The sequence below is a fragment of the Panthera tigris genome, chromosome B4 (assembly GCF_018350195.1).
Source record: "Panthera tigris isolate Pti1 chromosome B4, P.tigris_Pti1_mat1.1, whole genome shotgun sequence".
Lineage (NCBI taxonomy): Eukaryota > Metazoa > Chordata > Mammalia > Carnivora > Felidae > Panthera > Panthera tigris.
This window is the reverse complement of record NC_056666.1, coordinates 78638373-78661225: the sequence shown is the minus strand read 5'-3', so window position 1 is coordinate 78661225 and position 22853 is coordinate 78638373. Positions and strand designations below refer to the sequence as shown.

Here is a 22853-nt window from a genome sequence, read left to right as displayed (position 1 = left end):
TACTGTGGCTCACGAAATGAAAATACTTGTGTAAGGTCTATACGGACAGTTCCTCTCCTGGGTCTGTGGAGGGAAAGGAGGCCTGCTATGTGCCCTTTCCAAATGTGCTAGAGGTTGACAGGAGTAGAAGGATTAAGGGGTGTGGAAACATGAACTGAGGAAGGAAGAGGTGGGAGGAAGGCGAGGTTGGGTTTTGGGGAGGGACAAGGCACCAGAAAGGCGAGGCAAGATGCCACCTAAGACCCTCAGCCCCTGCCAGCACAAAGTCTTGCTGCTGTAGACACAACTCTTCAATCATGCCTGTCCAATGTGGGCCTTCAACAAATAATGAAGGGAGGAATAAACAAATGAATGAATAAAAAGGGATACAAACTTTATTATTGTATTGGAAGCAGTACAAAGAGTCAAACCTTTCTCAGACCTTGATGGCCCTCATTTCTCTAAGTCACCCCACATTCACCAAATCTATAAGATCCTTCAAGTATCCCCAAGTCTGGACAGTGATGAGGTAGGAGGGGGCTCTATGCCCAATCCGTGGGGCTTGGCGGCTCAAGAGCCACCACCACAGTGAGTTTGTGCTTAGCGGTTCTACAGGTCCTCAGATCTCAGTCCCTGGCATTCCCTGCTGGGGTCATGCCTGCCAGGCCCCCTTGACTTGGAGCTAGATCTAGGAATGCAGGGAGAGGTGCTCTGGTCCGAGGCTTTGCAGGCAGAGAAGGACTTGGTGGCGTCCTCTGGGCAGTGACAGTGCTCTGACTTCTAGGTATGGCAGGACCAAGATCGAGGTGTCACCAGCCCCCAGAAGGTTGTCTGTACCAGAGAAAGGTGAGTTATGCGTGAGTTCCTTCCTGTCCCCACCCTACGCATCCAAGACATGGGAGCCCATCACCCCCAAACCAGGCCTAGCCCCTGACCATGGCTATTGAATTGGGCAAGAACAGGGGGCTGGCTCTTGGAGAGGGGAGGTGTGTCCTTCTGGATGGGGAGCTGAGGGAGGGCGGTGGTCCCTTACCTGGGGTAGGGGGCAGTGTCGCCGTGCATACCATTCCTGGCAGTACAGGCTGACTTGGATGCCTTGGCCCAGAAAGAGCAAGGTCCACATTAGCACATTCCATGCTGGGCCTGTGTGCCGGTCATGCATCATGAAGTTCAGCAGCCCTGATGCAGGAGGAAAAGTTGTTACCCCAATTCCAGTGCCTTGTCTCCCTGGATGCCCCCCATCCCCCCATCCCAGGGTACTGGGAAGAGATGGAACAGGAAGGCATCATTGAGGAAGATCTTGAGCCCAGCTCTGGCAACCCATGGAGGTCTCAAGCGGCTCATGTAAAACCAGGATTCCTCAGTTTACACATCAATATCCTGGATCTCATACTAAACCTCCCAGCCTCATGCCAGTTTTCTCTCCTTTGTCTCCCTCTATGTGTGCCCTGCTCAGATGCTCCACTCCAGCCAGAAATCTTCTCTCACATCCCCCAGGATACCTCCTGCTGCTTCCCTCCCTGTTCCCAAGTTCCTCCCCACCCCAACTTTCATGCCTCTTCCCAGAAGGGTATGTGGCCTCCCCCATCCATCTGGAATCTGCAGGAGCAGGACTCCTGGCTTCCTCCCTCTGGATGGCTCCCCCTCCAGTGGCACACAGAGGCCAAGCTCACCTCCAAAGACAAGGAAGAGCATGAGCATGACCGGGTAGAAGAATCCCAGGACAAAGCAGAAGATGTACTCATGGACCACTGCAGAAACCAGGAACACACCCAGCATGGCTGCCCCTCGGGCCCGGCCACCGAGAAGCTGGCAGGGGACGGGGGAGAAGGGTGGAATGAGTCTCTCTAAGACTCTTCCACAAAGAGTCCCCTCCTTAAGGAAGCCAGAAAGTATACAGTACAATGGAAAGAATATGAGATTTGGGGGTCTCAAGGGGTGATACGTCCTACTTAAGTTCTTTGGGCCTTACATGCAATTTTTTAAAGGGGACATAATAATACTTACTTCTCAGGATTACAGTGCAGATTATATATGTGAAAAGCCTTGGTAACTGAGAATTGCTACATGCATGTTTCTTAGAAGTCTAAGGAGGAGAGAAATGCTCTGTGGAGGGGTGGGGTTAAGAGTAAAGAGGGAAGGAAGTTAGATCCTAAGAAGGATTTTCTGCCCACTGGGTTGGGTAGAAAGGAGCAGATGAAAGTCCAGGGGGCCCCTAGGTCTGGAAAAGGCGGATGATGCAGAGGAAGGGAAGGAGAATGTTCTGGGGAGGCTACATTAACTGTGGGAACTGAGGGGGTCTGCAGAGCCCATACCCACAGCCCATCTTGATAGACGTAGCTGTACAGCCAGTCATGGACCACCACGTTCCAAGTGCGGTAGTAGTTGGAGAAGGACGTCGAATTCCACCAGTCCTGGGGAAGAGTGGGGTCAGGGTTAGGGGAAGGAAGTGAGCATCAGAGCCCTGACTCTTCCCAGGCCCCAGTGGCTTGCTCCCTGCACCCTATCCCAATGTTCTCCCACAAGGGGCTGGGCCCTGGCCGAAGAGGGACAGCAAGAACTTTCCCTGCAGTCTCTCCAGGACCTGAGGCCCACACTCCCTCCTTCATCCCCTCTCAGGAGAAGATGGTTCCAGTGTACCATGCACACAGAAGCAGTTAGCCCTGGCTAGTCAAGAGGTGGACAGGTGGCATTAGAGCCACACCCAGAGGAGCGCATTTCTCACGTGAGAGCTTGACAGCATGGCTGAGGTGACATCCAATGGAGCCATCATCCTCCCCAGATCGCTCCCCAGACCTCCCTGCACCCAGCTCCCAAGTGGCCAGGTCCAGGCCCCACCCGATAGAACATTCTGTCTCCAAACCGTAGCATCTCTGCGAAGGCGTTGAGCCAGCAGTGGAGGAAGGCAAAGAAGATGAGCAGCAGCATGAAGATGCCTGGTGAGTGGGGACAAGGGCTGCATGTCAGACTGCCCACCTGGCTCCCTTGGGAAGCCCTGAGGGGCCCTCATCAGCAACCAGGGCCCCAACTCCTTCCAGCCAATTATTTGTCACTCACAAATTCTTACATTCATTAATCCATCCATCTGCTCATGAACTCCAAGCCACATGTCGGGGATGCACAGATGAATCTCAAAGCCCTGGCCATTGGCAGTTCACAGAGTGGTTGGAGAGAGAGAAAGAGAGAGAGACAGAGGCAGAGATCGGGACAGAGACATGTCCAACCATGCGTCAAGGTCAAATGTGCTGGGAGCTAAGCACGGGGGGCCATTGAGGTGCTTGGGAATGCAGAGCAAGGGGTGGGTCATAGTGACTGATGGCTAAAACTGACAGGCTTCCTAGAGGAGGGGGCATCTCTGTTATGGGCCTCCAGAAACGGACTGGAGTTTACAGCTGGAAAATGGGGAAAGGTCATTCCAAGCTGAGACACCAGTATGAGCAAAGGCCCGGAGGCATGAAAGTACATGTCTTTCAAGGAATGGCTGAGCTTGTGGCAGGACGAGAAAATAGGCTAGGCTGTCGGGGAAGGGGTCTTGAATGCCAGGCCAAGGGGTCAAATCTTATCTGGAGATGCCAGCAATGGGGAGTGACTGGAGTTTTGGAAGCAGAGTAGGGAATGATTAACCTGTAGGAGGGAAGTTCAACCGGGGAGCAGTGTCAGGGGAAGGTGGGAAGATTGAGAGGGAAAGCAGGCAGGTGAGGAGGCCGATGTGGAAAGAGGGAGTGGAGTGGCCATCTGAATGAACTGAGACCCTGGCAATGGAGCAATGAGGAGGCGGGGGACACATGTGGGAGAGGTTTCTGAGGCAGGAGGTGTTGAATCTGACTGAAGAAAAGGAGTGAGGGGAGGGAGGAGCCCCCCGCTAAGACTTCCCAGGGTGCAGCCCTCCCCAGCCCTGCCTTCGGTGGGCATACCTGGCAAGGTGGCGTGCATGATAGACAGCACCAGAGCCCGGGTACTGAAGGGCTCCCGGCTCATGTTGGCAAAGACGGGAACGCAGAGGCGGCCCAGGATGAAGCAGGCATAGAGTACGCAGCCCAGAGCCTGGGGAGCGGTGGGTGGGGGGTACATAACTTTGACAGGGGTCACTAGCAGCTGCCCCCTCAACTCTGGAATTGGATTCTGGCCCAGCACCTGCCTCCTCTTACCTTAGCCCCACCCTCTGACCTCCTCCCCAGGCCTCCCGGACCCCACTTCCAGAAATGCCCCACTCAGTCACCACAAGTCACACTTCTACCCCATCTTCTGACCTGGGCAAAGTTCTTGGCCACGTAATTCCACCTGACATTGGGTGTCCTGCAGCAGCAATGGGGACAATATGTTTTTAGTCTTTTTATCTTTTAGCTTGTTCCATACCCACTGGTACACAGGTTCTAGGGCCCTTTCTCCGAAGCTCCCTCAATTGCTCGGTCCTGGGAGGATTATCTAGGCAGGTAAGGGTCTAGAACACTTTGGACTTTCCCCAATAGACATGGCAAATGGATTTTTAACTTGAAGGTCAACTAAAGTGCAACCATCGGGAGGTTGCTCCAGACCAATGGGTTTCCCAGGGTGCAGGATTTTCAGTGCTAACACTGGGACAGCCCAGGGCCAACCCAGGACAGTTGGCCACCCTTGTGGGTTGTGCTTGGAGAAGGCTTGGAGAAGGCGTAGTCTGTCTGACACCTATTTCCCATTTTTATTATGGGATGCTTCCTGAGAACGTGGTCAGTGCCTGAGGCTAAAGGCCTCAGAGAATGGAAAGTAGAAGGCAAGGTCCCTGATGGGTCTGGGCATTTGGGAAAGAGGAGCAGGGTCTTACCTGGGGTAAGTCTCCCTGTAGATTAGTGTGGGGCAGAAGAGGAAGTAGAGGTAGCTGGAGAAACTGGGGGCCCGCATGCCCTCACCTGGGGAGGAAGGAGAGGGCTTGGATCAGTGAAGTGGGGAAGGAGACAGGGCAGGGGAAGTGGAGGCTGGGACTGGTGGGTGGAGGCCTGGATGGGGCAGAGGTGCGGAGGAGGGGGGGGTGGAGTGGGAGGGGCCTGACATTGGGTCTGGAGGTACAGTCGGGAAGGTGAAACTAGGCAGGAGCTGAAGCTGCTCTTTGATTACCCTTCTTTTGCTTCCATTCTAGGCACCCTACTTTCTGGTGCAGCACCTGCTGTGGCCAGAGTTTCATTTGGCATTTATAAGCTCCACCGCCCATTCTTTCTCTCCTTCTGCTCTGACTCCCCCAACACGTTTTAAAAAAGATTTTATTTTTAAGTAATTTGTACACCCAACGTGGGGCTCGAACCCATGACCCGGAGATCAAGAGTCACATGCTCTGCCAACAGAGCCAGGATATACGTCCATCGGATCTTAAGTCCAACACTTAACCACTCGGTCATCCTGGTACCTCCTGACTTGCTAATATGAGGCTCTCATACTCTGGGTCTTTCCAGACTAAGCCTGGAAATTGGAAAGCGCCAGAAGTCCTGGGCCACAGAGGTACCATATCTCAGAGGTGGGACCGGAGGATGCCTAATGACTAAAGCCCACAGAGTCTAGTTGGAGGTCAGAATTCTGCCCTGGGAGCAACACAGGCTTAGGAAGTCAGAGCTTTTATGAGAATCCTGGTATGGCTGGCTTCATTCAAACAGCCAAAATGACTGAGTTCAAAGCAGTGCCTCACCTCCTCTGGCACAAAGGGTTCCAGGCACAGCCTCTCTCAAGAAGGAGTAGCTCTTCATCAGGAGCCTGACCTGAGAAGGAATGGAAGGGAGGTTAAGTTGCTGTGTGGCTTTGAGCAAATCACTTAACATCTCTGTGCACTTGTTTACCGAAGAGAGAGGCCGGCGGATTGCAAAATCTGTACGATCAAAGCCCATACTTTATTTTTTTGTCGGATAGTCTTTTAACCTAACACAGGTAGCTGCTGGGATGAATCAGGAGTAAAGACGTACAGGAAACGCCAGGGGCGGAGCCTCCAACCAGCCAACCCCCCTGACTCCTTGCAAAATCCGATTACTTTTGCATAACAGCAAATATCCTTGGTTCCTGCTGGTGCCCTCAAATCCTTCCAGATGGACTCCGCCCCTAGTAACTAGCTCCGCCTCCACCAATACTGTAGTATCAAGTCCCCTTCCCCACAGGGGCCCTACCCCAGCCTCGCCTGCCCATCACCCCATCACCTACCTGCTCAAAGACCAGGATACAGCGGGAGGCAGGCGGGAGCTGATACTTCAAGGCCACGTGGACGGGGAGGACCCAGAGCACGGTGGTGTGGGCAGCCAGCAGCATGCAGCCCAGGCCCACCCCCAGCATCCAGGCCCCTCTTGCCCGGGGCCTTGCCCACAGCCTCAGGGCCTGGTAGGGCACCAGCAGAGTGGACAGGAACATGGGGACCCACGTCATCAGCGCCAAGGGCAGCTGTCCAAAGCTGAAGATCAGTAGGTCAAACTCCAGCATCAGCCTTGGAGTAGAGAGGAAGAGACAAGGTAGACAAATGTGTGGCCCGACTTTGTCCCCTCCCTGTGCAGTCAGAACTCTTGGGAAATAAACTGAGGCATTTTGCCCGAGTTTCCAGCTCCCCATATCTGAAGGTGTTCAAGATGGCACCTCTATTGTCCCAAACTTCTAGCACAGGGCGTCGCTGGAAAAGACTGGATCGTGGGATGGGTTTGCTTACAAATGACCTTTAGAGCCCTCTGAATTTTGCGGTGTTGCAGAAGGGCTCAGAACTTTGTATGCCATGGGCATTAGAATATGAGGTTTTCAGAGTTTAACTTTGATTTTTGTCAGTTTTGTTCTTTTGGAACGTCTGTCGCTGCAGACGCAAGTTAGTGGAAAGCAGGTCGTTAGGTGTTTTGTTTGCTTAGGTTAAGAGTGTTTGGCTTGTAATGGTGAAAAGTTGGAAACAACCTAAGTGTCCCTTGGTAAAGGACCAAATGAGCAAAAGACTGGCACCTCCAGACCACAGTCGTTAAGAACAGTGGGCTGACCTGGAAAGATCTCTGAGATAGGAAGATAGGTTGTTAAGGAATGAAATCAAGAAGTACAGTGAATATCTTATTTATATAAACTTTCTACACACCGCTTCTTGGTTCTTATAGACATGTGGGGGTGAATGCATGCCAAATGCTCTAGAGGGACTCTCTCAAACCTGTGAAAACCCTTACGTCCGGTCTGGGGTTGAGAGAGTAGTAGGGAAGGACGGTCCCTTTACATGCATTTGAACTTTTTACTGAGATTTGATCCTTATACCACTCATAGAATTAACAACAGTTTTACCAGAAGGAAATACTGTTGCAGAACCTGCAGATCTTTGATCCTTTTCTTTTTACTGCTTCCTAAGCCCTACTTAGGGTGAGGTAGGGGACATGCAAATACAGACTCCCTGGGGCTACAGAGCCCTCTGAGGCTCACCCCCAGCGTGGGGGGGGGTCCTCTTTGGGGGCGTTTGCATGCATGTCTGTCTCCCCCCTCCCCAAGACTGGTAGTGCCTTAAAGACAGGGAGGGGGTCTGGCCGTCATCTCTCTAGCTCCCAGGGCAGGTCCTTGGGAGGTGCTCCATGAAGGTTGCTTGGATTGAACTTGGGAAGAACTTGAGAGAGTGGTGTGAAGCGAGCCTGCTAGCTTAATGGATCTGCCTTGGGGCAAGTTTCCTACTGAGAAGTATTTGAGCAGGCGACAGAGTGTCCCCAGAGTGGCTGACCTGGAAGGTCAGAGCAAGGGCCATCCAAAGGCTGTGGAAGGAAGAAGTCAAGGTGCATTTTAGGTGGGAATATTGCTGGAAGCAATGTTGATGTGGGTCCAGGAATCACAGGATCAAAGGAGGGCTTGTGCTGTCTTAAGCCAGTGGCAAGTGGAACACTAGGGACCTAGGGGGTGTGATCCGCGTGCCTGTCCCAGGCATGCGGGGGGGGGGGGGGTGTGGGGGGGGGGCGCCTACCTGCCCTCATCAATGAAGTCGATGGCCAGGGTGCTGATGATGAAGACGCACAAGCCGGCGATGAACATGTGGTAGATGGTGCGGAAATGCTGTACTTCCATCAGCTCGCTTGGGGGACAGGGGCCCGAATGTCAGTGTGGGAGGGTCCTCGAGGTCCCGCGGACCCGCTCAGGCACTGTACACGGGTGGGGGTGGGGTGGGGACTAGTGATTGGGAACTTCCAGCTAAAGGCTGGGCCGATCACACCCAGGGCAAATGGGGAGACTAAACTTTAGAAACCCTCTCCAAGTCTTCCCTCCAAACACCTAGAACCCGAGGATGAGAAATGAGGTGTCCTGGGACCCTCGCTGAATCCCTTTCTTTTCCTCCATCCCCTGCCCTTTAGGTGGACTTACTCAAGCAGGGACTTTCGGATGATGAAAATTTTCCGCTTCCCCAGGGATGGCTCCCGGGCCCTAAATGAAGACAGTTGTTCTGGATCAGGACCCAGAGGAAGAAGGCCCTGGGTAGAGAGCAGGGCCTTGCAGAAGGTCAATACTTGGGAGCCAAAGGCAATAGTAGAGGTAGGTCAGGGCCAGGGCCAGAGGGCAGGAGCAGGTGGAAGGTCAGGGCCAGGGCAGAAAAGGGCCCCAAAGGTGGAGGTCAGTGTTGGGCAGGCAGAGGCAATACGAGCAAAAGAGGGAAGGTTGAAGTCGGGGTCATGCCAGTGCTGGCAAAGGAAGCATGAGATGATATTTAGGGCTCATGACCCTTATGCTAGAGGAGCCCGCTCTAGCCATTCCCCAGCCCCCAGGTCCTCAGACTCTTACTTGCTCAAGGAATCTGGAGGAATGGAGGACAGAGGTCCACCTTGTGGTGGGTAGCATTGGATGGCTTCCTGCACGGCCCGATCCAGCAGGTCTATCAGCTGTCCCTGTGCTTGCTCCAACAACTGTGTCTTCACAGCCTACAGGGCAAAGCAGGGCAAGGCCCACTCTCCCTCCACCCGGGCAGCCATCCTCTGGTTCCCCGTATATCTACTGAGCTTCTTCTCTCTGAGCCAGGCGCATTGCTAAGCGCTGGGGATAGAAACATGAACAGGCACGGTTCCTGCCGAGAGGCTCCCCCCAAATTTCTCTCTCTCTGGCTTCCCAGACCAGCAGTGAGGACCAAGAAAAGACATTTCCAGCGCCAGGGCCTGGATCCCAACCACCTTGTCGTCTTTGACCCTACTCCCTTCCCCCTGTCCCCAGCCTTCCCTCTGCTGACCTTTAGCCCGACTAACAGAAGACTGTTCACTGGCTGACTCTTGGCCCCTGCCCTGCTGACCTGTATTCCAACCCCCTCCATCTTAGCCGTTGGCTCCAACCTGATCTGAAAGGTTTTGAACCCAAGAACAAATGGTCTTTATCACCAGGCTGGTCTTCGTCCCTGCCTCCTTCCACTCCCAAGACCTGTCCATCTTGACGTCTGACCCCTGACCTCCCTCACCTCCATATGTCGGGTCCATTGCACCAAGTCCAGGCCTCTGTCCTTCTCAATGTTTCCTAGGGGGTGGGGTCAAAGGGCACACCCAAGGGGGAGAGGGAGTTAGGGTTCTGTGACCTTGTACGGACCCAGAAACATCCTCTTTCCAGGAAATGCTTTCTGCAAGCTCAGCAGCCTCCCTGCCCCCAACCAGTCGATATGTAGTATCACAGTGAGGTGATCAGAAGGGGAAGTTATGGGAGGCGATCAGAAGGGGAAGTCATTTTTGCAGGGGGTGAGGCCACTGATCAGGCCCAGCAGCCTGATCTCTTTCCCAGCAGCCTGACAATACCCGGGACTGGGAAGCTACTCCATTCACCCTCTGGGGTGAAAGAGTCTGCAAGACAAGGCAAGGCCCCCGCGCTCCGAATATCCCTTTCACTTCCCTTTCCCGGCTGGGCAGTGAGGGACAGAGGCAGGGGCTGCCTCCCTTATCCTCCCAAGAGAGTAGGATCCTCCCCTGCAGCAATGCGTCTCCACCTCCAATGCCCCCTGAGCTTTCTGCACCCCCAGAGGGTGCCTCACCACCTCTGGAGCGGCGGCGCTCTTGCTCTCCTCTCGGCCCTTCTCCCTTCCGCGATCGGGCTGCCCTTGGCTCCATGGTGTGAGTCTCGACCAGGCAGTAGGCGGCTATGGAGTGTTCCCTCCCTTCCTTCACAGCCTGCCAAGCTCTTATCTCACTCCGTTCATCTGACAGCTCCAAAGACTAAAGTCCTTTCAGGAGGAGGAGACCTCCAGGAGCACAATACGTTATCAGGTCTAGAGGGTAACACTTCTCAGCTACAGGCTCGGCTCGGCTGGCTGTCCCAGGGAGGGTTGCAACACCCCAACAGCCCTACCCGACGCCCAGATGCCCAGCTGAGCAAGCTATCCCTCCCACTGGAACAGTGGCCGTGTACTGTGTACCTATGTATGTCCATGGGGAGGGGGACTTTGCCTCTCTGAGGCTTATCACGTAGGATGACTTGCCTGCCGATCTCTTTCCCAGCAGCCTGATCTCTTTCCCAGCAGCCTGAAGGATCTTTAGGTATCAGTGCACTCGGCTCCCTTAGACCGGGAGATAAGGTATGTGAAAGAACCTTGTCAGCTCAAAAGCACTGTGTGCAAGTGATTAATGTTCTGATGTGACTAATGTTCTGTGACAAGGTGGCGTTCTGGCCCCTCCAGGAAGTGCTGGGTGCCAGGACCCCCGCCCCCCAAATCAGCTCTTCCCTACACCTGCTTGGATTAGCATGTGGGCAGAAAGGGGGCAAAACAAACACTTATTCAGCACCTAGGGAACACCAGGTATCGTCACAGACCACTCTGAAGGAAGAGCGAGATTTGAATCCTCCCTCTGTCATTTACCAACTGTGTGACTTCAGGCGAACGACCCAGATAGTTTAAGCCACAGTTTCCTCCTCTGAAAAACAGGGGCCAAAGTTCCTCCCTCACAAGGTTATTGTAAGCTCAGAATGAGGTAGTGCAGGTAAAAACACAGGGTCCAGGGTCTGGCCCATGGGAAGGGCTTAGTAAATAAGAATTTCCTTCCCTTTTTTAGTAGGATGTAATAGAAGGATAAGTGCTTCGAGAGTTTCCTCTTTGTTGGGCTTCTGCTGGGGATTAGCTATTAATCCTTTCTCTCCCTTCTCCCATTGTGTCCAAAGATGAGTGTTGGAAACAAGGTCACAACTTCAGACCAAGGTCATGGCCTCAATGTCTCCCCTGCTCTCGCTCCCTGGTGGGTACTGGGGTGAGGGCTGAGGGCTGGAAACCTCCGCCAATGGCTGTTTCCTGCATCCCAAGTGCAGCAGGAGAGACAGAAGGTAGTCCACGGGAAAGGAGAGCTACTATGGGGGACGGGTAGAGAGAAGGGCAGAGGCTCCATAAATGTGAGAGGTGGACCCAGAGACGTAGGCCAGAGACCCCCAACACAGCTTTATTAACATCCCAAGCCAACACCAACCATCTTTCCATGTGTGGGGTCCCAGGGGTGAGGGGGACACTGGGAAAGGGCCTGACGGTGGAGTGTGGGGCTCAGGGCTCCCGAGTTACTCGTTCGTCACTCAACAAATGACCCAAGATGATAGCTCCGTGCTCCTGCCAATGGTCCTGCAGCCTCCCCCTCCCCGCCCCCTGCCCAGCCTTAGCCGCTGCTCCCGGTGGGACAGGAGGAGCCTCCTTCGCCTTCTGGGGACCCCGGCAGGGGCTGGCCCATCCGATCCACACACCAGCAAGGACCTCTGCGCTGGCCCTGGGAGGAGCGGCACTGGGGAGAGAGGCACACAGATCAGAGGTGCGGCACTGAGGCTCCCGCAGGAGGGATGGGAGGGCCTGTGGGTGGGGGATGGGCTGTGGGCCCCAAGTGCGAGTGTGCAGAGACCTCTGAGAGCTCTCAGGACAAGGAGACAACTTGGGTCCCTTTCTCTTGCTCTCCTCTTCTCCACCCACCAAACGGTGCCCATTCTTCTAGGCAGAACAGTAGTTCTCAAAGCGTGGTTCCCAAACCAACAGCTGCAGCAGCAGCGGGCACTGTGTTAGAAACGCGAATTCTTGGGCTGAGAGGGGCTCAGCCATCTGGGCGTTCCCAGCCTTCCATGACTCTGAGCTGCCTCGCAGATGTGAACCTCTGAGTCAGGCAATCTGGCTCCTCTACCACAGCGTGGGGCTATTCTCTAGGTTTCTGTGGGCCCTAAAAGTTGGGGGATCCTTAAAGGCAGCAGCAGTGTCTTCTTTGTGCCCCCTTTGTTGTTGTTTTTAATGTTTGTTTGTTTGTTTCTTTGTTTTGAGAGAGAGAGTGAGCACGAGCTGGGGAGGGGCAGAGAGAGATCAGGGCAGAGAGACAGGGGGACAGAGGATCCGAAGCAGGCTCTGAGCTGACAGCAGAGAGCACAGGGTGGGGCTTGCACCTACAAATGGTGAGATCACAACCTGAACCGAAGTCAGATGCTTAACCGACTGAGCCACCCAGGCACCCCTCTTTGTGCCCCTTTGTAAACTCCCCCCACCCCATCCCTGGTAGGAGCCTTGTGCCACAGGATGGAGGGGAGGAGATGTGGGGGCCTCACCTGCCGCTTCCGGTAGAAGCCCCGATGGTCACAGTTAGGCACGTAGAGGGTCTGAGCCCCTCGGTACACCTCGGTCTGGAGTTGCTGCAGCACCGAGTCCAGATGTCTGCGGCACGGGCCCTGGGGGAAGAGAGAGCAGGCAGCTCAGAACCCGTCCAGCCTACCTCCACTGTCCACCCCCCTCCCACCACCAGCCAGGTTCCCAGGATGCATGTGGGAGACTTCTCCAGGCCCAAGGGGATAGCCTCGGACGGGAGTGTGTAGGACTCCCCACCCTGCCTGCTCCCTCCCATTCACAAACGCACCATCTCCGTGTCTTGGGCACCCCCCGGACTGGGCCGGGCGGGAGTGGTCGAGGTGCCCGGATTCCTCTGTTGATCTCTGCGGTTCACATCCTGTGGACGAGTAGTCCCTGCCTGGGATTTACCCTCCTTAGGATTCTCCCCTACAGCCACAAGGGAAATGGGGGAAGAAGAGTCCAGAAATCAGCCAGATGCCAAAGACCAGAACCAAACGGAAGAGAGCCCTGTTCACCTTGACTCCCTGAAGTGGGAGGAAGGGAGGGGCTTTCCAAGTAGGAGAAATGAGGGTGGTTAGAACCTGGCTCCGTTACCTTCTCTTGGCTTCAGTTACTTTCTCCAACAAATGGTGATATTAGCTTTCCTGACAAAAAAAACCCCCAGACTAGTTTTAAAGCTTATAAGGGAGAAGCACTTTGGAAAGCAAAAACCTAGGACGAGTACAAGTACATTAGGAGGCCTTGGGCTTGGGGAGAAAAGACCTGGCTGTTCCCCCTGAAGCCAGCAGGGGGTGCACCAAGCCAGGAAGATGAGGCAGAAGAACAAGGGGTATGGGAGGGGGTTAGCAGGGACCCAAGTGGAATGTGTGTCCCCGCTGTGACCCTGCGGTGACTCAGCCCACCCCCTCCCAGGCTGTAGACATGGTTACTTTAGGGGCGCTTGCATTGGGGGCCTCTCCCTTCTGGTCTCCCATAGCTCAGCCTAGCTCAACCCCAGTGGTCCCAGGAGCAGGTACGATTCAGCCCTTAACCAGGACAGGCGGAGGGCAGGTTGCAAAGATGCAGGGAATGAAGGGCTTCTGACCTACAGGCTGCTCTTGGCTCTGGAGAAAATGTCACACGTGGTGTCTGGGGGGCCTAGGGAGAGCTCAGGATGGGAGGAAGTGAGGAAATAAATCAGGGCGTCAGGGCAAGGGAAAGGCAGGGAGGAGAGTGTGCACTGCCTGGAAATCGCCCCAGGTGTAAAATGAGATATTATGGCCCCTAAAAGGATCGTCTCTCCCTTTCCATGCCCAAAGACAAGCTCTGCTCAAGTCCCCAGTCCTCAGACCTAGACATTTGCTCCCACCTGCCTACTACCTGCAACCCAAGAGCAATTTCCTCTGCAATCCTGACTCGCATCCTTCTTCCTCCACCTTTCTCAGACCTTGCCTCTCATTCCCTCCATTTAGCACCCTACCACGACCATGCTCCCACTGCCTCCTCTGACCCACCTACACACCCCTTCCTATGAGGACCCTCTAGCAGCTTGGACCCAGGCGTTTGGGACTGAAAGAAATTCCAAGTTAATTTCTCATCCCTTTCCGTGGAAGAAACCAGGAGATCAGATGCCTGGTTGGGGGGAGGGAGTGCGCTGCTTTTATTTCCTGCCCTATCTCTCCCTGCTGCCCCCCATCTTTTGGGTTCTGACTCACTTCTGTCCCATCCACCCAATGACTCAGCCTTCTATTTTCCTCCCTAGGGTAGGGTGGGGTAGGGTGGGTGGAGGGTTCTGAGCAGCTTTAAATCATAACCCTGATTTGGCAGATTCCTTCTTTTCCCACCTCTATCCCATCCTTTTGAGGCCCCCAGAGTCTGCCCTCTGACCCCAGTGTAGTCTGACACAATTCAGGATTTGGGACACCTTCTGTTCTAGGCCCTATGTTCAGGTGCTTTGGACACCCTGATATTAAGAGGAAAGGAGGGGATATTTCTCAGTGTGTGTGCAGAATTTGGGAGTCGGGGTTCCCTTCCCTCCTTCTCCAAATGGAAGCTGAGAACACCACCTGGGTCCTTTCTCCAGCTCCGGGGTCCAGGGAAGGAGCTGGGATGCTGTGGCAGACGGCATGGCCCTAAACCCTCCACCCTCACCTTTCCCCTCAAGAGGAAATAGAAGGGGCCAAAAAGGTTGACCGCTGGGACATGTCCCTGCTTTATCCCCAGGGGCCCCTAGCTGCATCCCGGCCTTCTAGCGGCTCCCCGCCCTTGCCCCTTCATCCCCCCCCCCCCCCCACGCAAACGTGACGCCCAGGGTTAGGAAGGGGAAGCATCAATGGCAGAACCCATCGCAGGGCTCGCAGGGCTGCCCGAGTCCTTTCCAGGACCCTGCCGGCCGCTTTGCGGGTCTCACGTGGGCGGAGCAGGGGCGGGGCGCGGACTCACCCGAGGGCGCGCGCGCCCGGCGGCAGCGGCCCCGGCCCAGCAGCAGCGCCCGCAAAGGCGCCTCGTCTTCCTCGGGCGGCTGGCACTGCAGTCCTGGGGCGCAGTTAGGGGTGTAGACACCGCACTGCTGCCCCTCCCTCCTGAGACAGCCCCCAGCTTCCTTACAGCCCTCCGCCGGCGGCCCCCCCTCCTCCTCCACGCAGCCCCCTGGACAACCCGCCTGCACCCCCTGCCCGCAGCCTGGGCACCGTGCCAAGGCGGCTCCTGAGCGGGCAGCGAGCAGCAGAGTTAGCAGCAGCAGGAGCGGCAGCAGCCTGTGGGGGGTCATGGTCAGGATTTTTGCCCCGTCCACTCCTCCCAGCGCAGTCGTAGCACAGCTGCTGCCCGCCGCCGCCCCTCCGCCTTAAGTAGCCGCCGGTCAGGGGCCGGGCCCTTTAAGAGCCAGGTGAAGGGGGGTGGGGGGAGAAGGCAGGGGCATTCCCTAAACTGGGTGGGACTGAAGAGCCTCCCCCCGCCCCCACCTGGTCCTCCCCACTTTTCTCTGCCCACTCCCTTCCCAGTTTCTGTTTACTTCCCAAATTACTCTGATTTTTCTTGCTTTGTTCCCGGGACTCTTGGCTGGAATTTGGGAGCTGGACAGCTGGCTGGAGGCACTGGAGAGTGGGGAGGGGTGGAAGAAGGAGAGGACGGGAATTGGGATGAAGGGAAAAACCTGGAATCCAGCGCGGGTGTCTGTGTCCTGTCGGGGATGAAGCCGCCGCGGGGACTCTGGTGGAGAGGGGATTGTTGTCTGAGAGGGATGGGGAAGGGATGGTGTGTGGGAGTCACCAGGGAGATGTATGCCAAGGGAAAGAGAGAAGGCAGGGATGATGGGTAATGGGGTCTTGGGATAACCCACTGCTGATGGGAGAAAGTAGCCCAAGGGAGAGGCAAGGAAGAGCAGGGCCTGAGATGTTAGTGTGGGAAAACACGGGCCAGGGGGCCAGACTGGGCGATAGAACCGGTTGGGGGAAGCAAGGGGAGAGATGGGGAGAGAGTGGGGAGTCACACCTTGAATGAACAGGCTTTAACCCTAGGATCGCGGTGGGCTCATGGGAGTATCCCAGAGGGTCCAGTGTGCAAGGGCGACAATGCGCTCGCTGAACACCTGGCAGGAAGGGACAGGGTAGTGGTGAGGGATTAGCCCATTGAATTATGGAGGTGGTGGTGTATGGGGGTGGGTGGGTGAAGCACAAGTTAGCATGAACCCATACTCTGGGGGCTCTTGGGAACAGTGGACAGAAAACAGACCCCCCCCTTCTGTCATTCATCCAGGTTAGCCCACTCCTCCATTCCTTTCCTTTCTTAGCATCTGTCCCCCCCCCCCCCCCCCCCCCCCCGGGCATCACTCACTGGGTTTTCTGGATTCATCAGGTTTTGCTTTGCCCAGGGGGCCACTGGACCCGGAGAGTCTGGGTATTTCTTCCGGCTGTCTGTCTACCCCACCCCCACCTCCCACAGCGGCTCTCTGGGACAGTGCCCCACCCATCCCCAGCCTCCTAGCGGAGCCGGCCTTCCTAGAGGCAGGAAGAAGGACCGCTTCCTTTGGCAACTCACACCCGCTCTGGATTATGCAACAAGGGCCATCTCATTCTTTCCTAAAACAAGAGCTCTGGGCAGTGGCTAAGTTTAAATTCTGGGCCCCCAAGCAATAACATCAGCAAGGGCTTCCTGAACTTTTAGGTAAATACAAAAAAAAAAAAAAAAGAACTTCATTCCCAGCAGCCCTCTGCCCCCTTCGTTGGCTACCCTGGGACCCTAGAACATGAATTTGGGGAGCAGTGCCTTGCAGTGGCTCTGAGACACGGACGCAGTTTGGACAGGCTGGGAGGAGGGGGGTTGGGGGAGTGGGAGGGGGCAACTGTCCTCCACTGTGTGAAGACTCTGTGACCTCCTGCCCCAAGCTCTGACCCCAGGGTGGAGAGCTCTGTCCTGTCCCCAAATCCCTACCACTATTTATTATGCCTTGCACATGGGTTCCAGCTTGTTGCTCCTGCATAAAACAGGAAGGCCCTGGGAAGTTTGGGATGGGGAAGAGATGGTCGTGCTCCCTGCAGGATCTTGCTTCTCCTTTGTAGGTTATATTGCAGGAAAGCCCAACACTTGGCTAGCCTCTCATATCCGCCACTCCCTTCTCAAACAGATTCCCCCAGGTTTACTGCTCCCACCTGCCCAGCTTGTTCCCTCCCTGCAGTGCAAGCTGGGCTGAGCAGTCCAGCACCACCACGGTACTGTTGCACGGTACTGCCCTTTCTCCACCCCTCCAGTGTGGGTGTCCAGAGCTGTACACCGTGGGTGCTGGAATCTAACCAGTGTCTTCTTTGCAGACTGAGACTCTTGGACTCTGCTTTTCCTCCCTTGGGGATGCCCTTCACCACAGCGCCGGGAGCCGTGGGATCTGAAGCACATGGTGAGTGCTCAGGATGGAGTGTGGGTCAAGCTGCAGTCCTTTGGGACTCTGCCCTCCTTGAGAGAGAAGAGTTTGCTGAAAGCTTTTCCAAGGCTGTGAAAACAGCTTGGGCTATTGCTTCGGCTTTTCCAGAGGTAAACTCTGCTGAGCCTCCTCCTCCTCCTGTACGGGACACTGTCTTCTTTGGATCCCTTATGCTCTGTGACTCTCACACCCAGTAAAGGAAAGGGCCTGCCTAGAGCTTTGAGTCTGAGGAAAGACAAGTGGTGGCCCATTTCACAGGCAGAAAGCTCCGGGGATGCAGATCAATGATCACATCACGACATGGCCAAAGTCTAGCACGGGCTAGACGGGGACTCTTCTGATAACCTCAGCTGGCCTCCAGCCTTCGGTCCCTGCAGTCTCCACAGAGCCTTCCAGTTGGTCCTGGTGCACACAGTTCTGACCATGGGACTCTCTCCTTCTCGAAGGCCTCTGGTGGTGCTCAATGTCCCCTGCCCCTCACCCCGAAAAACCTGTGCTCCCATCTACCATCCATGGCTCTGGGACAGTGACCCTGGGAGCACACTCTGGTTCAGCCAGCTGGTTGGGTCACCTTTGCCAGAACCCCGTGGCAGTCTCCCATCTCTGGGGCTGAACTGAGATTAGGGGAAATGAAGGTGTGGCCTAATCGGGGCTCAGAGGACAATTCTTCCTCTGGATTCCAAGCATTCATCTCACGGGGACAGAACCCTTATTCTCTTCAACACAAACCAAATCCCATCACTTCGTCCTCACCTGCTCAGCAGGCAGGCCAGCTCTGTGCCTTCCTTTGAATTCATCCACATTATTATGCTGCTGTCGTCAATTTTTGTTTATCCTTTCGTGTGTCTTACTTTTCCCGTTAGATTGTTGGTGCTTTGAGAACAGGAGCCCCACACCCTCTTCATCTCCGGGCCCCCAGCTACTGTATAAGGAGTTTGGAATTGATGCAAGTAAAAGTTGGTGTTTTGGGTGGGAGCAGAGATAGTCCTGGGGGAGAGCATTGAGAGGTAAGGGGGCACACTGTACCACTTTTGGAGGCTCCACCATCACTCCTGTGCTTCCGGGCTAGCCCAACCCACCCCAGGAGGTCTCCTGGCCCTCCCACCACTTCAGCCGTTCTCTCTCTTTTCTTCTTCCTCCTCTTGCATTCAGAGTAAAGGCCGAAGCGTCTAAGAGGCCCAGAGTATGGTAGGGTGCAAGAAGAGAGGGACATCTGGCTCCAGAATAAGTTAAAGAGGGCATCCTGGAGAATGAGGCTTTATAACAGAGCTTGGGAGAAGAGATGGGAAGGCAGCAGGGCATTTTTCTAGACTGGGCTGGAGTCGGCCAGACAGTTGGGAACGGGGAATCATTAGTGGACAAGAAGCAGCAACTGGGGATCTGAGATTTGCTTCTTTGTAATTAAATGAACAAAGCGTATTCAATAGATTCATAGAGCCTTTATTTATGTGGATATAACTAGCTTAGATGGACGTAATAGGGAGACGTGGTGCTCTCTGAGAGCTTAGAGTTTATATCTCTTCATCCAACACATACTTCATAAACACTTACAAAAATCAACAAGGCTGCTAGGGTATTCCAGGATAGAATGTAGACTGTTGCAAACGAATCTAACTGTATTACAGATCTATGACATAAGCACACTGAAGGTGGTGAGGGGAAAAAAGGTGCTGACCTCAGTAACTCTAGAAAACAGTGTTTTGACTGGAAACTGTAAGGCTAAAGATAAAAGGCACAGCATAATCTATATAAACACTGTGCTCTAGTTGATACATTTTCTCCTGGGTTTATAGGTTACAAACTTTGGAAACTGCTTTAGATGTAGAGCAGTGTTGAACAAATAAGTTACGGATATTGGGAGCCAGGTTTCTCATTGCTGGTGGGAGAAGTTACAGATAAGTAAGGGGAATAAAGTAGAAAATAAAAGTCCAAGTGCATACTGATTGTATTAATTTGTTAGGGCTGCTGTAACCAGGTACCATAAATTAGGTGGCTCAAAACATCAGAAATTTATTGTTTCACGGTTTTGGAGGCTAGAAGTCCAAAGTTAAAGTGTTGGCAGGGCCATGGTCTTTCTGAGACTCTAGGTAGAATCCTTTCTCGCCTTTTCCTAGCTTCTAGTGGTGGCCATCGATCCTTGGCATTCCTTGGCTTGCAGATACATCAGGCTAATCTCTGCCTCTGTAATCACATGGTCATCTTTACATTGGCTTCTCTCTGTGGGTATCTGTCCAAATTTCCCCTTTTTATATAAACACCAGTCATATTGAATTGGGGCCCACCCTAGTGATCTTGACTTAGTTAAATCTGCAAAGACCCTATTTTCTTTTTTTTTTTTATTTTTTTTTAATGTTTATTTATATCTGAGACAGAGAGAGACAGAGACAGAGCATGAGTGGGGGAGGGGCAGAGAGAGAGGGAGACACAGAATCCAAAGCAGGCTCCAGGCTCTGAGCTGTCAGCACAGAGCCCGACGCGGGGCTCAAACCCACAAACTGTGAGATCATGACTTGAGCTGGAGTCGGTCGCTCAACCGACTGAGCCACCCAGGCGCCCCACAAAGACCCTATTTTCAAATAAGGTCACACTCTGAAGTGTTGGGGCTAAGATTTCAACATTTCTTGTTTTGAGGGACACGATTCAATCTATAACACTGATACAAATAAGTGATTAAATAAATAAATTAACAAATAAGTGGGGAAGAGGAGACAGATCTTCCTTCCAGAAGACTTCCAATGTGTGTAGATACTCTGACCTCCAGAAGGTAGAGCTTAACAACTCTCCCACCTTGGGCTAGACTTGGTGATCATGCTTCTAAAGGAAGGAAAAATAGTAACTTCATAGGGGAGACACGTGGCAAACACTACCTTAACCTTGTGATCAAGGTTAACCTCACCAGTGATTGTCAAATGGGTATTCATGTATCCCCCCTCCCCCATATATGACATGGGAAGTACTTCACCTCTATGAATTTCTTTCCACATATCCATAACCCAATCCAACTGCAAGAAAAACATCAGACAAATCCAGGTTGGGGGACATTTTACAGGATACCTGGCCCATTTTCCTCAAGACTGTCAAGGTTATGAAAACCAAAGAAGGACTGAGAAATTGCCTCCAACCAGGGGAGACTGGGGAGAGATGACAATGAAGGCAGTGTGGTACTGTGGATTGAATCACAGATTTTGATCAAATCCAAATAATCTTTTAAAGGGGGGAGGGGCACACCTGGGTGGCTCAGTTGGTTGAGCATCTGACTTCGGCTCAGGTCATGATCTCACCGTTTGTGAGTTTGAGCCCCGCATCAGGCTCTGTGCTGACAGCATGGAGCCTGGTTTGGATCCACTGTCCCCCTACTCTCAAAAATAAATAAACATGAAAATATTTAATTAATATATATATTAATTAAAGGGGGGGAGGGGCAACTGGCTGTCTCAGTTGGAAGATCATGTGACTCTTGATCTCAGGGTTGTAAGTTCCAGCTCCACATTGGATGTAGAGATTACATAAAAATACAATCTTAAGGGATGCCTGGGTGGCTCAGCTGGTTAAGCATCTGACTTTGGCTCAGGTCATGATCTCATGGTTCGGTTTATGAGTTCAAACCCCGCATTGGGCTCTCTGCTGACAGCACGGAGCCTGGAGCCTGCTTTGAGTTCTGTATCTCCCTCTCTCTCTGCTCATGCTCTGTCTCTCTCTCTTTCTCAAAAATTAGTAAACTTTAAAAAATTCTTTAAAAAATACAAATAAAATCTGGAGTGTAGTTAATAGCAACATACCAATGTTGTCTTCTTAGTTTTGGCAAATATACCATGGCCATGTAAAATATTATCAGTGGGAGGAACTGGGTAAGAGATATTGGGCAACTCTCCACACTATCTTTGCAACTTTGCTATAAATCTAAAATTATTGCCAAATAAAGAGCTTATTAAAAAATATATATCACAGTAATGGTTTCACCTCAGTTTCTAAACAAACAAAAATTTTGTATGTCCCATGCCCTGAGCTGAAGATAGAGAAATAAGTAAGATGGCCCCCTGCTTCCGAGGAGATCACAGTCTATAGAGGATGGCCATGTGAATTACTGACAATGATAATAGTAATAATAATGATAATGGTCAATAAAAATAATAGCTTACATTATCTAATACTTTCTATATGCTGAGAACTGCACCAAGCACTTTACATATAATTCTCACTGTAAGTTATTAAGATGGGTGATGTTATTATTTGCATTGTTCTTCCTATAGGGGAACAGTAAGTCTTCAAATAGAGAAGTGACAGAGCAGGGGTTTGAACTCAGATTTCACTTGAGCCCTCTGTGAGCTGCTTCAGTGTTGTCAACCTCCTAGTCATCTTTGACGGTGTTGCTGGAGGGTTTTGTTCAGAACCATCTGCTGGGCAAATACATCTCCAAAAGACCTCTTTAAACATGATCACTTGGACTGGGAAAAGGGCCATTCCACAGAGCGTCTGTGGTTAAATTCTGAGCCTTTAATTCTGAGCCATGGCCAACATGGCTATCAGAACATTAGGCATCGGAGGGATTACCTAGGATCCTAATGGAATTTTCCACCTGTCCCTATTTCAAACCCAATACGTCTAAAATCACACTTATTTTCTCCTCCCACGAACCATTCCTCAACTTTCCTATTTTGGGCTTGGTCTCAGCACTCTCCCAATTTCCCAATCATCTTCCATGCTTTTCTCTTTTCTCCTGAAATTACCTATTCCTGTTGCTTTCCCCCATCTGGTCTTAAAGTGTTTCCATTTCTGTGGCCACCTTGATTATTTGGGGTCCCATTGTCTTTCACCTGGACCATGACAACAGTTTCCTATAGACTGTCCAGTTTTCAGACATTATCTACTCTGTACCCAGACTATTCTTTCTGAAATGAAAGTAGAGCATATAATTCCTCTGCTCAGAAACCTTCAGTGACTCCCTATTAACTCCAGGATCAAGTCCAAATCCTTGGTTTTCAATCCTCTTGTTCTATAACCCCTATTATTACCTTTCAAGAATCACCCACCCTGACCAAATATGCTCTTTGAATTCATACTTTGGAGCTTTTATTCGTAATTACACTCCTAACCTTGCCCTTCTTCTCTAGCCTTGTATTCTCTAGTTTTTATGATCAAGTTCTGGGTGAAATTGAATAAGTCTTTTCACCCTGATCCCAAGAAACTCACAGTCTCTGGGGAAAATAGACAAGGAAATCAACAATGACACTATGTAAGGATAGGAGGGATCAAAGACTAAGTGACACAGAGGAAGAAAAACTGAAGCTTGCCTGGGAGAATCAGAGAAGGCTTCACAGGGGAGATGATGCTTTGGCTGATTGTTGGAGTAGAAACTTATTAGGGAGGGAGTAAGGGGAAGGCTTCTAGGCAGAGGGAGCAACACCTGTCTTTACCAATCATGTGGCTGTCCATCATGTGTCTTCTGTTAACATTTCTGATAGTTTGTCTTGTATTTCTAGCACACTTTCATATACC

The 22853-nt window shown here is 52.7% G+C and overlaps 2 protein-coding genes across 5 annotated transcripts; both read right to left on the bottom strand.

Annotated features, from left to right (window-relative positions):
* Positions 1-390: 390 nt before the first annotated feature.
* Positions 391-10936, bottom strand: SOAT2 (sterol O-acyltransferase 2). Of its 4 annotated transcripts, XM_042992375.1 has the most exons (16): positions 9896-10933; positions 9690-9695; positions 9362-9417; positions 8701-8837; positions 8287-8346; positions 7892-7999; positions 6136-6412; positions 5633-5702; positions 4781-4865; positions 4230-4275; positions 3894-4023; positions 2818-2915; positions 2295-2393; positions 1653-1788; positions 1013-1158; positions 391-810 (listed from the first exon to the last, which is right to left on the bottom strand). In XM_042992375.1, the coding sequence occupies exons 1-16, from the start codon at positions 9996-9998 to the stop codon at positions 760-762; spliced, it is 1608 nt and encodes a 535-aa protein (XP_042848309.1). In that variant the 5' UTR covers positions 9999-10933; the 3' UTR covers positions 391-759. The 4 variants fall into 4 exon arrangements, with proteins under 4 accessions (XP_042848309.1, XP_042848306.1, XP_042848307.1 ...); XM_042992372.1 differs by lacking the exon at positions 9690-9695 and having other exon boundaries at positions 9923-10932; XM_042992373.1 differs by lacking the exon at positions 9690-9695 and having other exon boundaries at positions 9926-10932.
* Positions 10937-11290: 354 nt separating this feature from the next.
* On the bottom strand, positions 11291-15420 carry IGFBP6 (insulin like growth factor binding protein 6). Its single transcript, XM_042992371.1, has 4 exons — positions 14885-15420; positions 12750-12889; positions 12445-12564; positions 11291-11645 (listed from the first exon to the last, which is right to left on the bottom strand). The coding sequence occupies exons 1-4, from the start codon at positions 15210-15212 to the stop codon at positions 11523-11525; spliced, it is 711 nt and encodes a 236-aa protein (XP_042848305.1). The 5' UTR covers positions 15213-15420; the 3' UTR covers positions 11291-11522.
* Between the last annotated feature and the right edge of the window lie 7433 nt (positions 15421-22853).

Bases quoted from the DNA above. Each gene is read 5' to 3' on its own strand.
- SOAT2 (XM_042992375.1), bottom strand. From the start codon at position 9,998: ATGGAGCCAAGGGCAGCCCGATCGCGGAAGGGAGAAGGGCCGAGAGGA. The intron at 6,413-7,891 runs GTAGGCGCCCCC...CTCTACTCCAAG, and splicing joins GACTTCATTGATGAGGGCAG to GCTGATGCTGGAGTTTGACC. The intron at 4,276-4,780 runs GTAAGACCCTGC...TTGCTGCTGCAG, and splicing joins TACAGGGAGACTTACCCCAG to GACACCCAATGTCAGGTGGA.
- IGFBP6 (XM_042992371.1), bottom strand. From the start codon at position 15,212: ATGACCCCCCACAGGCTGCTGCCGCTCCTGCTGCTGCTAACTCTGCTG. The intron at 12,890-14,884 runs GTGAGTCCGCGC...TTGTGGCTGTAG, and splicing joins CCGGGCGCGCGCGCCCTCGG to GGGAGAATCCTAAGGAGGGT. The intron at 11,646-12,444 runs GTGAGGCCCCCA...CTCTCTCCCCAG, and splicing joins GCTTCTACCGGAAGCGGCAG to TGCCGCTCCTCCCAGGGCCA.